Source organism: Cannabis sativa, chromosome 9 (assembly GCF_029168945.1).
Source record: "Cannabis sativa cultivar Pink pepper isolate KNU-18-1 chromosome 9, ASM2916894v1, whole genome shotgun sequence".
In the NCBI taxonomy this organism is placed as follows: domain Eukaryota; kingdom Viridiplantae; phylum Streptophyta; class Magnoliopsida; order Rosales; family Cannabaceae; genus Cannabis; species Cannabis sativa.
Genome location: NC_083609.1, coordinates 1,597,343 through 1,611,014, shown reverse-complemented (window position 1 = coordinate 1,611,014; position 13,672 = coordinate 1,597,343). Strand labels below are relative to the sequence as shown.

Sequence of the window (13,672 nt, the reverse complement as noted above, 5' to 3'; positions counted from 1 at the left end):
TCATCTTGTTACCAAAGGTTTTAAGATAACTAAACATACAGAATTACAACTACAAATAACCAAACAATCAAGAATAAACAATTAGCTGATGATATCACCATTTTTATTAACAAAATTGTAAGAAATTTTAAGTATATGTATGTATATACGAGTCATCGAGATATCCCTTTTAGGGTGCGTGTGTAAGGTCATGGGATCAAATCCCACATTCGTAACTCTAAAAAATATATATATAAAGACGCTTTTTAAAAAAAAGAGAAGACGAGTACATCAACTCTCTTGTATAACTTTCATTAAGAAAAGGTGTTGAAATCGTATACGTATATGAGAAAAAAAAAAAGAAAAAAATTTGTATTAATTCAGACTATTGTATACGAAAATCATGACATTTTGGCCCTGGCAAACAGCACTCCAGCAAATAAACCTGAAAATGTTAAAGAAAAAAAATTACAAATGAGAAAATGAGATGGTTGAATCTGTCTTTATAATGAGAAAATGTTTTGTAATGTTGATTACCAAACAAGATGCTGAAGAAGTTGGAAGAACTTAGCGGGACATTGAATAGCATCAAACCAGCAATGGAGATCGGAATCTTGTTTAAAGAACCCACCAAACTGTCGAGTAGTAGAAGCTCAATGTTAGACTATAAAATAGTTACCGATTAAATTCTTTTGTTTTGTTAAAATTAGACTCTGTTGTTCAAAATAGTACCTTGAGCTTAATTTTTATCAAATTAAAATTAAATAATAACTTGACCCTTTAAGTGTTATGACCAGACTGGTTACATGTTTTTGTATTTTTTCGTACTAGAAACTGACTTCAAGTTAGTTATATTAAAAAAAATTGACGAAAATTGAGTTAACATTTATACTCATAAGTTCGTTTAAAGCTTGGAGCGAAAAAGTTACCTATAAGTGGTAGGACCGGTTTGATGTAAAAACCACATAGAAGTAAAGCTTATGGCTAGCCCGAGAAACCCGCTAGCCGTTGCAACAACCCAAAACAATGGCGATTTCGTTACTTCCCTGCATTGACCGAAACAATGAGAGAAAAAACCGAAATGTTAACTACATAAACCGTGAAAAAAAGCAAATGAAAAGTTTGTAATGCCAACATTTCAAGACAAGACTTACACATTCATTACATATTCCCATTCACCGAAAATGAGAATTAAAACAATGGCGAAAGGTAAAGATAATAGATTGTTAAGTAACACCATTGAAACTTCATTTAAAGAGCCAGATTTTGTAGCTTTCTTTGCTTCATCCATGACCCGACGTAGAGTTAACTGATTTGCAATTTCAAAATAGCGAAAAAAATATTTAGATTACAAAAAGAGAAAGCGTAGCAATCAAAATGATTGTAGCGTATGCATACCGAGTAACTTGCAGTTAGGATACAATTTGCGATTTGCCATGTATAGCCTACTCCGTCAAAAGAAAGGTCCGTGACACCACCAGTGATAGCAGAAATAATCTGCAATACATCGAAAAAATAGTTACACGAACAACAAAATTTGTGAACTCATAACAAAGTTTATTAGATAATTTGTCATGAAAAAAAATCAATATCTATGTAACTCTAGTTTCAATTACCATAAAAAACATTGCAGTCCAGACTTTCTGATTCTGATGCTTCCGAAATATATACAATTCTCCAATGGCTGTTAAAATATTCGTCATGTTCTTCAGAATTGTCACCATTGCAATATTTATGTATTTCAAACTGCCACGAAAAACGGTAGATCAAATTATATTTGAAGAATTTTTTACTAATTTTGTGTTTTTTTTCTTAATTAGATCACTTCCATTGGATGAACAAAACAAAAGAAAGTAATTAAGTCTATACAATTTTCCAATCTTACCTATACATTCCTGATACAAGCATACCAACAAAGATTACATTGACAGGAATCCAAACCCTAATCAACCTGGGATTAAGCTTTTCCACCGAAACCGCTCCTGATAGCCCCAATAGAATAACAACTAAAGAACTGATCAGATTCTGCACGATAACATGCATCGAAAGGTTCAATACCAGCCTAAACTTTGTGCGAGAACTCGCTATTACTTTAAACAATTTTAATGAAAAGTACATAGAAAAGCATAGAGTGACATACTTGATAAAACATCAATGATATACCGGCATTGAAGTTATAACCCGATAGAACAACTTTATTCAGCAATATCATGCTGCAAGAAGAAATGCAGTAAGCTATCCCGGACAACAAGGGTCCTGATTTCTTCACCATTCCATGTTCACGCTTTTCATCCCCACCAACAGAAACTTTGAGATCATCTACCGCTGCTCGATTATTCCCTCTAAAGAATCTGGTTACAAAACAATCTTAAATGCATGAATGAAAAACTCAACCAGCATAGTGACAGGACATTAATTTTATATATTTCTGACATTTTTTAAGATTAACAAAAGAAAAAGCATAAGAATCAAAATGTTTTTAAAGTATAACTCGGCTAAATGCAGTAATATGAGACTATAAGGTATACTACAGTTATAGTATATTTATGGCTAATTAAGATTTTTGCTTCCCGAATTTTAACATTACCAAATCATGTCGCCTAAACTTTGAAGGCCGTTAAAAATCATCCCCGAACTATTGAGATTGATGGATTCAAGAATTTTTGTCTAATTTTAGTTAGGAAAGTTTAACATGAAAGTTGGCATAATTTGGTAATGTCAAAGTTCGAGGAGCGGATGCTTCGATAGATATCAAAGTCTGGAGAATATGATTTAGTACATAAACAATCGCCAAATTAGTAAAATTGAATAAAATTAGACAAAAGTCTTCTTAAATCCAACAATCTCAATATTCGAGAGAGAATTTTTAACGGTCAAAAAAGTTCAAAGGGCATAATTTAGTACATTTCAAAGTTTAGGAAGCAAAAATCCTAATTATCCTAGATTTATACACAATTTGTACAAAAAATAGTTGTTTCTTAATCGTAAAATACTTGCACAAATAGCTACCAACATAGTGAAATTAATCTGCTTTGAAAAAATGCAAAACTTATTATTCCAAAAGCCACCATTTGTGTTCATAATTTGAATGACAAAAAGGGAAGAAGTGATTGAACCTGTCAGTGATAGCTCTACGTGCTCCATTGTAAACTGAATTAGTCTTATTAATAGTCACTTCCCCATTTGAAGAGCTTCCAAGCCCTGGATCCTCACAGTCAAAGTCTTGGTCTTTAGACATGTCACAAAACCCTGCAATCATCATCATCATCATCATAAATTTGTACAAAATACCTTTAAAGTAGAAGATTAAGTAAAGCAACAACACTCACAATATTCTCTTCACTTGGGCAGCTTTGATTCACAAAAAAGACTAAATTTTTGTAATAAAAGATGAAAAGTTGAAACCCCCAAAAACGAAAATGTGAACAGAAAAGAGAAAGAATCATGCAAAATGGGTGAAAAAAGCTATGTTTTTTTATTGAAGAGCACGCAAAGGCAACACCAAAAGTTTACATTTTTCTGAGAGAAACAGATATTGTGGATCTGATGAGAATGTGAAATGAAGAAAGAAGTGTGTGTGAGCAGCAATAGAGAGTGTGGGAGGAAGCGAGATTCGAGGGTTTGAAAGTCAAAGGGGTGAGAATTAAATTTGATTAAAAATGGACTACCTTTAGCTTAGCTTCTTCCATCATGTCCCAATCCCAGATCCAGAATAGGAGGAGGAGGAGCAAGTGAGTTGTGTTGTCGTACAATTCCATTGACAACGTTGCCATATGCTTCTTTCTTCTGCTTCTTCTGCCCCAGAATTTCGGTTATGGAGTTTGAAGCCTTCTCTCTCTCCCTTCATTATTCCCAAGGAAAATATGAGATGGGTCTGGCTTGAAGGGCCTAGGAAAACATATATTCTCTTCTCACTCAATTTGAATATTGGGAATAGCGACACATTGTGTTGTACTAATTTTGAAGAAAATTATCAACTTTATTAATTGCAATTATTCACGATTACATGAAGCAATTCACTAGAAACATCATGTAAGAGTACGATCAGCAACAAAATAGAATGTCTCGCAAAGTAGTGAGCAACACTATTAACAAACCATCTAATATAATTAATGGAAACATTACTTAATTGCTCTAATAACAATTTGCAATCAGATATAACACTTCCAAAATAGAATAACAATAGAAGATTATTACGAATTGCTTAAATTACCGAGAGACAATCCGACTCCACCACTTCCAAAATAGGATAACATTGTGTTGTACTATTACTACAATTATCTTAGGTTATCTTTTGGAGAATGATTAATTTATGGAGTAAATATTTAAAGTTTAATTTTTGTTATAAATATTTAAATTTAATTTTTTGTTGTAATAATACTGAGTTATATTTTTGAAATTTTTGAAGATATCTGACGGTTAGATGTGAAGTTATTTGTGAGTTATTATTCATATGTTATTTTGTTGTTGATATATTTAAATTAATTTTTAAATGAAAAATAAAAATTTAATGAGCTGGAGCAATCAAGGATGACTATTGACTTGACATTCAACGATACTTAAGTATTATTATAGATAAAAATAAATTTTAAGTATTTATTTATAATTATGAGTTTAACTTAAGTATTTATGTCGCAAATTATTTTTTGGTGAAATGTTATTCACTAATTAAAGTTTCTCTAAGAGAATAATTCTTATAACTTTTGTTTTGAAAATAATAATGTGGACGGATGAGAACTTGATTTACAATATGAAATCTTGACTCTCCAACAAAAAAAAAATGAAATCTTGACTTTATTAACGAATCGAGTTCTTAAGTATTAATTTTAGAACTAAAAGTTATGTATAAATTTAGAAAGAAAAACCATTTTGTGAAGTAAGTGTAATTTAATATCGAGTTCAATTTATTTTATTTATATAAATATTATAAAAAATTGTTAATTAATTATAAAGTAATATTTTATAATGGTACTAAGTATTATAAGCGCTTCATTACAATGCTTTATACTTTAACTAAATAAATAATATAAAAAATGGTTAATCATTCACAATACATCATATTATAACAATACTCGATAAGACTAATCTATAAAATAAGTGATGTCTTACAAATGGTAAATGATATTTTATAAAAATTATTATTTTAAATCATATCAAATATAATACTTAATTATAATAATATGGATGAAATATTTAAATGGTGGTAGATTATGTAACACTAGTAATTTTTAGCATTGCTCTAGTGGATATGATATATGGGTATGTATAATATATGTTATGGGGTAGGGTAGTGTTTTGTTTTGTTTTGTTTTTGTAAGCCAATATTCTTGCTTGCTTGCTTGCTTGCTTGTCCTCAAAAACTATAATGGCATCTCCACTTTGGTATATTTCTTTCTTTCTTTTCCCTTTTTCATGATTATTCTTCTTCTACTTTCTTTAATGCCTAATGGGGTTTTCTTCTCTTTCTCTCATTTCTTTTTTGCTTTAGTAAGTAGCTCAACTTCCTTGTTCTTCCTCTCACAATTCCCATGAAGGCCTCTCCAGGTGAGTCCCTAACCTTCTCTTCCTTTTTTAATGTATTTTTCAATTGGTTTTGTGGAACTAAAGAGTGTATATCAAATTGGGTTAGGTTTCTACTTTTTCTTTAGAGGACTTAAATTAGGGATTCATAATTTTTTGTCTGTATTATATTTATGATCTTTATATACACATATGAGCAAATATAAAATTATATATAGTGTCTGATTTTGGTTTTGTTTTTTCTGGGAAAAAGGTTAAAACTTTTCTCTTTTCCAAGTTGTCAAATTTTCCAAAAGATTGTTTGTTTTATTGGATAAACATTGAGCTTGATTAAGAATGTATAGATATTCTATATTTAATTTGAAACTTTAAGTCTTTTAATCATGTTTAGAAAGAGTAAAGATGGTATCTTTTGTTAACATTTAAAGTGATTAAACTACATGTTGATTTGTTTTGTGTTTGAATTTGAAGAGAATATATTGCCTTTTTTTATAGGTACATCTAACCTTTGCCCTTCTCTAAAGTCTTTATCTAGTAAAGTAGGAGGCATTTTTTGCCATTGTGGCTCTCCAAATAAATATAAGAGATTGGATACAAAGCTTGAAAGGAAGCTAGTTGAAGTGAAGAAAGGGTCACAAGGACATGGTAATTTTAAGTCAATCAACAGCATAATTTTGAAGTTTCCCAGGTTTAAAGAGGAATTGAAAAAAATCAGAAGTGTTTTTGAACAATATGGTAAGTTTCATATCATTATTGCTTTTTACTAAATTTTGCATATTAGTTTGTTAAGATCCCAATCGCCCAAGAATAGGATTGGTTAGTATTATATAACTATAAAAACACCCTCCTCCCTTAGGCTAACTGGGAGTGAGTTCTAACCAAGTAGTATCAGAGTCATGCACCTAGGACCGATGTTGCAAAAGGGGTGACCTATGGATTAGGCCCAAAGTAGGCCAGCCTTGGACGTCGGCTCCAAATGAGGTGTATTGTTATGATTCTACATTGACCAAGTATAGGATTGGTTAGTAGTATATAACTATAAAAGCACCCTCCTCCCTTAGGCTAGCTGGGAGTGATTTCTACCCAAGTAGTATCAGAGTCAGTATCAGAGTCATGCACCCTCAATTGGGGCCGACATCGCAGAAGGAACTACCTAGGATTCTACATTGAGTATGGGATTGGTTAGTAGTATATAACTACTCAGGCATCCCTCTTTTCTTAGGCTAAATTTTGGGAGTGAGTTCTACTTAAGTAGTTGTACCATATTTTGAGGCGGTTTAACGAAAAGTTTCCCTATTTTGTAGATGAAGATTCTAATGGAGCTATTGACCGCGAAGAACTTAAAAAATGCTTACACGAATTGCAACTCCGTTTGACTGAAGAGGAGATTGAGGATCTTTTTCATTCTTGTGATATTGATGGGAGTGAAGGGATACAATTCAATGAATTCATTGTTCTTCTTTGCCTGATTTATCTCTTGAAGGACCAACCTTCACCCTCTCAAACTGTATTTATTAACAATCAACTTGAGTGTTTTCCTTCTTTTCAATTCAAAGTACTAATCTAGCTTTGAAATCATTATCTAAAAACAATATCTTGTGTTGTGTTTCAGACATCATCAAAGATGGGTTCACCAGAGCTCGAAGCAACATTCGATACTATAATTGAAGTGTTCTTATTTCTTGATAGAAATGGTGATGGAAAATTGAATAAGAAAGACATGGTCAAGGCTTTAAATGATTCTTCTACTTCAGAGAGATCCCCTGCACACATCACCAGGAGTAGATTCAGTACGAGTTTCTTACTCAACACGCAATCTTTGCTTCGCTTTAACAAATGCAATGCAACGCTCATTCTTCTTTCTCTAATTTTGCTCTGCAGGAGAAATGGATTGGGACAGGAATGGGAATGTTAGTTTCAGGGAGTTTCTTTTCGCTTTCATTCATTGGGTCGGACTTGACACCGATGAAGAAGTTCCTCTAACAGGAAGTTTCCATGATATTAAGTGAAAATGTGGAACAATACTTGCTTCTATTAATATTCAAACATCTAAAATATGTTGTTAATGAGGAGAGTTAGCCAGTAATTCATGTCTAGCTCATCAATGGTGTTTCATTTCGATTTAGCTATAAACCTCTTTGTGATAAACAGTGATGTAATATTCTTCTGCAAATCTGTAATCTTGATTGGAAATAATATGAGCAAAAATTCTCAGAAAAGATAAGATTTTGAAGACATAATTCTCTTAAATACATCTAGCTCACAAGTGTTTACTGAAAGTTGCAAAGAAAAACACAACTCAAAAACCATTACTGTACATGATTTTATACTTCATTGAATTCCTAGAGCTTGTATTCCCTTAATTAACAACAAAGATGGAGCATTCATGTGTTTCCATTCCTCAATGCTGTCCTTCTTTTGCCACTGTTCCATGAAGCTTTTATCATTGCCATCGAGTATTTGAACGATCTGTCTCATGCTCGGTCTTGATTGAGGATTTGAATCTGTGCATTCAATTCCTAATTTGATCAATCTCATCAGTTCTTTGTAATTGTACTCTCCATTCATAGTAAAATCAGCCAGTTCCTCTAATGGTCTTTGTCGAGCTATAAATTCGCGTACTTTCTGCACCAGAAGCACCTCAGGCCGACGAAAATCCACAGCCATTTGTCCACTAACCACTTCAAGCATCACAACTCCAAAGCTGTAAACATCAGCCATTGTAGTTGCTTCACCTGATTCTATAGACTCTGGTGACATGTAACCGAATATTCCACGAACTGATTTCTTCGAGTCAGTAACAACATGATGGCCATGCTCGTTTCGTGTCAAAAATTCAGCAAGAGCAAAAGCAGTGAGCCTTGGATTCATGTCTGGATCAAGTATAACAGCAGAAGAGGTAATGTTTCTATGAATAACTTGTTCTTCCCATTCCTCATGAAGATAATGAATCGCCGAAGCAAGTGATTTGATGATGTTGTATCTATGATTCCACTGCAGATGATGATGATGATGATGGCCATGATGGAAAAGCAAGTGACTCAAAAGCCTATTCGCCGAGTAATCATAAACAACGAGCATTTCGCCTTGTTCAGTACACCATCCGCGCAGCTGCACCAGATTCCTATGGCGCAACCTTCCCAAGTTCTGCAATTCATTTGAGAATCTTATCCTAAGAGCAGGACATGTCTTCATGCCTAGTCTTTTCACAAGAACATGATGAGAGTTGTTGAGGAAGCCTTGGTAAGCAGTTCCGAAATCCAATTCTGCTACCCTTTTCGATTCTGAGAAGTTATTTGTTGCAGATATGATCTCAGCATAAGATATTTCTCTTGGAGTTTGAACCATGGGAAAAACTTTCCCATGACCAAATCCAAGAGAAGTGTTTGTTTTTGTTGTAGTACTTGTTGTATGGCTTAATCCATCTTCTGCTGTTGCATAGATTGTTTCACCTGAGGCTGTTACATAGTTTGATGATGATGATGACATAGACATAGCTGTTGTACTATTTGTTGTTGTGATTGTGATTGATCTTGTTGTTGAGTTTCCATTGCTTGAGCTTGTATTTGTGGTTGATGACAAAGAAATGTATGGAGGGTGAGACTGAAAAGAAGGTAAAGGTGGTAACTTTCCAACCATATTACCCGAAATCTCTTCCAAAACCCATTTCATGTTAGGCCTTGATGATGGATTATGCAATGTACAGAGCAAACCAACATGGATCAAACGTTCCATATCAGAAAGACTAAAAGACCCATCTTGAAGCCGAGTATCCCCTCCTTGTAAAACTCTTTTCTCATCAGAAAGTCTGCGAAACCAATCGAGCAATATGATCTGATCATCATCATAAGTAAGATCAACAGCTCTCCTACCCGAAACAACCTCCAATACCACAATCCCAAAGCTAAAAACATCTGATTTAGCCGTTGCAACGCTTCGCCTTTGAAAGCTTTCGGGTGGTAAGTAGCCTATTGTACCGCCAATTCGAGTAGTCTCAGCAAGTCTAAATTGGTTATCTTTAATCTTTGGTTGCTGCTGTTGATACTCATCAAGCTCATGTTCTAACCATCTAGCCAAACCGAAATCGCCAAGCCTAGCATTATAATGAGAATCAAGCATAACATTACTTGTTTTAACATCTCTATGAATGATCTGAGATTCAAGTTGTTCATGAAGATAGTATAGAGCAGCAGCTAAACCATTAACAATCTTCCTCCTCTGATCCCAACTCAAAGGAACTAACCCCACATTTTCTGGTCTCTTGAAGAGTACTCTATCAAGACTTCTATTAGGCATATAATCATAAACCAGTAAAAGCTGATCTTCATGAACACACCAACCTCTTAACCTCACAAGATTTCTATGTCTTAAATGAGCAACAGCAACAAGTTCAGCAACAAAAGTCTTCTCAAACTTCTCACCTTTCTCAGCTAAACATTTCACTGCAACTAAAGTTCCATCACTTGGAAGAATTGCCTTATAAACCTTACCAAAACCTCCACTACCAAGAATTTCCTTCTCACTAAAGCCATTTGAGCCTATATAAAGCTCTGAATAGCTAAAGATTCTTGGATTTTCACCACCAACTTCTTTATCTGTCAATTGCATTCCATCAGTGTCATGAAAAAACAACACCCCAGATTGTTCTTCTTTTCTTCTTATTCTTCTTCTTCTGATATTATCAAAGATTTCAGAAACATAATTTCTTATCAAATCAACAACATGACTCCCACAACTACGGTGGGATTGGTTATTGACCTCATATTCCTTGGTGGGGTTACTTTTTTTGGCATCATTATCATCTATTTCATCCAAATCAGCTGGTAAAATTATGCAGAGTTGTTTCAACTGCATAATGAGCTTTAATGGGTTTTTGGCTAAGAACAAAGAAAAGAAAGACAAACTAGCTTTGGCATATAGATGAAAAAACACTTAAAGAATGAAACTTTTTAGTGTCTTTAATGGGTTTTGGCTAAGAACAAAGAAAAGAAAGATGAACTAGCTAGGTTGACATATATAGATGAAGAAAAACACTTAAAGGTTGAAACTTTAAGTGGATTTAATGGGGTTTTTTTGGCTAAGAAGAAAGAAAAGAAAGACAAACTAGCTTGACATATAGATGAAAAAACAAATAAAGATTGAAACTTTAAAGGTTTTTCAATTCACATGATGTTTTTTTTTTCATACACAAACCATATTATATATGAATGAATGATCTACTTTTTTTTTTTTTTGGTTATTATTTAATTCAACACGGTTAGGTTTGCATGGTTGAATAAATGAATTCCCATTTGAACCGGCCAAATAAGAGCCTATTATTATCATCAATTATCTATTATCTATTATATGTCATATATATAAAAATCTTCTAAACAAAACATAAGTAGTTCTGGAAAGAACATTAAGAGGAAAAAAAGAAAAAAAAACAGATTGCTTATTTTGCATACTCGCAGCTTTTAAGCGCGTGGGTACACGCTCCATATAGTATGAAGAAGTTTATGACTTGACAAAACTTTTCTTTCTTTGACAGCTTTGCTTTTTTTTTTTTTTTGCTATATTTTGTCTTTTGGTGCTTTGATGGAGGAAGTTTGTGTTCTTAATTATCTATTTTTAATTTTTTTGAAATTATTTTATATATTATTTTTTAAATTTTTTTTTGAATTTATAGTTTAGATTGCTACAGTGATTTTTATGTGGATTGCTGTATTGATTTAAATTGTTCCGTTAATTGCTATATAAGTTTTTATGTGAATTTTTATAAAAATATATTAAAAAAAATACTTTAAAATATAAAAATAAACAATTAATTAATATCAAATAAATAAATAAAAATAGTATGATTATTTATAGGTGAGACTTGACTAATAAATTAAATACACTAGTACACTTACTATATGTAGTTGGCATTTATTTTAGCTTTAAATTTCTAATTGAACAAAAAATCATAACTTTCTCTAAATTTTGAGTTGTATAATCAATTTTTGTAAAAATTATCTTATCTTATAGGCACACCCCACGAAAAAATGTTTGTATAATTTTTTAAAAATAATTAAAAAGAAATGTTCTTTAGAGAAAAATAAATATTTTGATCATTTTTTAACTATAATTTATTTTGAAATAATTATAATTTTTGAATATGGTGTAGGGATCTTTATAATATTATCTTATCTTATAGGCACACACCACTAAAAAAATTGGTTCAAAAATAAAAATATATACATATAAATTAATGAAAATCAATAAAACAAAATTTACTTCTTAGAAAGAAACTAATCATTTTAAATATAAAATTCACTTTAAACCATTAATCATAAAATTAGTTGGAAGATCTTTGTTCCTTTGAAAATGGTATATCTATATATAATTTAATTTGAACTATATTAAACAAAATAATTAATGTAAAAATGTGTCTTTTTGTGACATAAAAATCAAACTATGATGATTTATTTGTTGTTTTATATACCCTCTTAGTGATTATATATATAAGATCTTATCTTAATGATACTCACCTAAAACAAAAATACATATATAATAAAATAAAATAACATTGCATAAGATAAAAGTTATATATATCTTTTAACCCAAAGCCAAAAGAATCTTCATCTATTAAGATTGGACATTGATTAAAAGGTAAAAACAAGAGCTAAACATAACAAAACAAAGCCACATAATATTATAAATTCTTTTTGTTTTAGCTTAGCTAATAAAAGATACTTATTATTATTATCAATGCCTTGTGGGAGTGAGTAAGACTTTTGATAACACTTTTAAGTCACATAATAAACCACTATATTGTACATAGTGCTATGAAAATAGATTAAATTAATAAAAGGGGGCATATTGTATTACTTTAATCAAACAATCTTTTGACTATGTGCACCAAAACAAGACAAGGTTATTGATGATTTAAGAAGCTCAATATTCTTAACATAACACTTGTATAGTGTGTATATATAAGCTCAATCAATGTGATTATGATTAAAAAGAGAGTAAATACATTATTGATTAGGCTCTCTATTTTATTAAATGATAAAATAAATTTTATATTTTTTAAAATTATAAAAATAGATTACTTGAACTTAATTTTTGACAATTTTTTTAATATAATTAACTGGAAAACAATTCCTAGTACGAACAGATGTACAAAATGTAACTAGTTTTATCATAACACCTTTAAATCAGATTATTATTTAATTTTATTTTGATAAAAAATCAATTTAGAATCCTGTTTGTATGATTTTGAAAAATATATAATCGATTTTGTTATTTAATAATATAAAAAGTCTAATTAATAATTTTTGTAAAATATATAATCTAAAATAATATTTATCCCTTATTATAGTATAAAGTAAGTTGTACGAATGAATATGAATTTGACATTAGAAAGTTAAGTATGATATGTGTAAATCACTAGATGAAATATAATGCATAATTAAACAAATGTTTTGATTAGAGTTGGTTTAAGGCAAATAAGTCTTATCTTGTTACAACTAGGACAATTATAGTGGGACCCCTTAATCAAACATGAATGTCAAAAAAGGTCATTTCAAATAGTGTTTTCTTTATTTTAAAAGTTAAAATAGATTGTGGGATAATGTTGTTTTCATTTCCATTATACTCATAATTTCAATATAGATATTTGGGGTAGTTTGTGGTAGTTGATTAAGTTGGGTTGCCTACTTTCTCCACCTTTCTTCATCTCATCCTCAAGCTCTTTTTGTTTCTAATTAATAATAAATAAATAATAATAATAAAAACAAGAAAATGACTTTGAAAGAGTATATCTATATGTATAGTTATAGGGTGTGATTATATAGTTGGGACACCAATTTTCTCTTCATTAATAGATGTGTTTATTATCAACTTTATAACTTAATTTGAATATAACAGTGTCCTATAGTTATAACATATATTTCACTAATTTTTTAAAAAATTCAAAAAATTTAAGGTTCTTTTTTATTTATACACTTAAAAATAGTTTTTTTTTTTTTTGCATTTTTACGAAATTCTACATAAAAACTCCTATTGCAACTAGCGCTGCAACCTAAATTGCAACAAAAAATCAACTCCTATTGCAACTAGTGCTGCAACCACTTTAGAAACCCAAACCGTAAATTTGAAAAAAAAATTAAAAAAAATAGTATATAGGATAATTCCCCAAAATTTAGTTAGT

At 31.0% G+C, this 13,672-nt stretch overlaps 3 protein-coding genes across 5 annotated transcripts; 1 reads left to right on the top strand and 2 right to left on the bottom strand.

The window, feature by feature from the left end:
* Positions 1-74: 74 nt before the first annotated feature.
* LOC115722426 (GDP-mannose transporter GONST2) lies at positions 75-3,887 on the bottom strand. 2 transcript variants are annotated; one of them, XM_030651630.2, is made up of 10 exons: positions 3,309-3,887; positions 3,096-3,228; positions 2,120-2,330; positions 1,865-2,004; positions 1,596-1,725; positions 1,378-1,476; positions 1,134-1,288; positions 909-1,025; positions 517-614; positions 75-424 (listed from the first exon to the last, which is right to left on the bottom strand). In XM_030651630.2, the coding sequence occupies exons 2-10, from the start codon at positions 3,215-3,217 to the stop codon at positions 381-383; spliced, it is 1,116 nt and encodes a 371-aa protein (XP_030507490.2). In that variant the 5' UTR covers positions 3,218-3,228; positions 3,309-3,887; the 3' UTR covers positions 75-380. The 2 variants fall into 2 exon arrangements, with proteins under 2 accessions (XP_030507490.2, XP_030507489.2); XM_030651629.2 differs by having other exon boundaries at positions 3,648-3,885.
* A 1,299-nt stretch (positions 3,888-5,186) lies between these two features.
* Positions 5,187-7,718, top strand: LOC115722447 (probable calcium-binding protein CML22). Of its 2 annotated transcripts, XM_030651656.2 has the most exons (6): positions 5,187-5,361; positions 5,468-5,523; positions 5,995-6,234; positions 6,804-7,006; positions 7,112-7,289; positions 7,381-7,718. In XM_030651656.2, the coding sequence occupies exons 2-6, from the start codon at positions 5,508-5,510 to the stop codon at positions 7,506-7,508; spliced, it is 765 nt and encodes a 254-aa protein (XP_030507516.2). In that variant the 5' UTR covers positions 5,187-5,361; positions 5,468-5,507; the 3' UTR covers positions 7,509-7,718. The 2 variants fall into 2 exon arrangements, with proteins under 2 accessions (XP_030507516.2, XP_060959905.1); XM_061103922.1 differs by having other exon boundaries at positions 5,262-5,523.
* Positions 7,708-10,353, bottom strand: LOC115722371 (receptor like protein kinase S.2). The gene has a single exon (XM_030651570.2). It carries the CDS (start codon positions 10,351-10,353, stop codon positions 7,831-7,833), a length of 2,523 nt encoding a protein of 840 aa, XP_030507430.2. The 3' UTR covers positions 7,708-7,830.
* Positions 10,354-13,672: the final 3,319 nt, after the last annotated feature.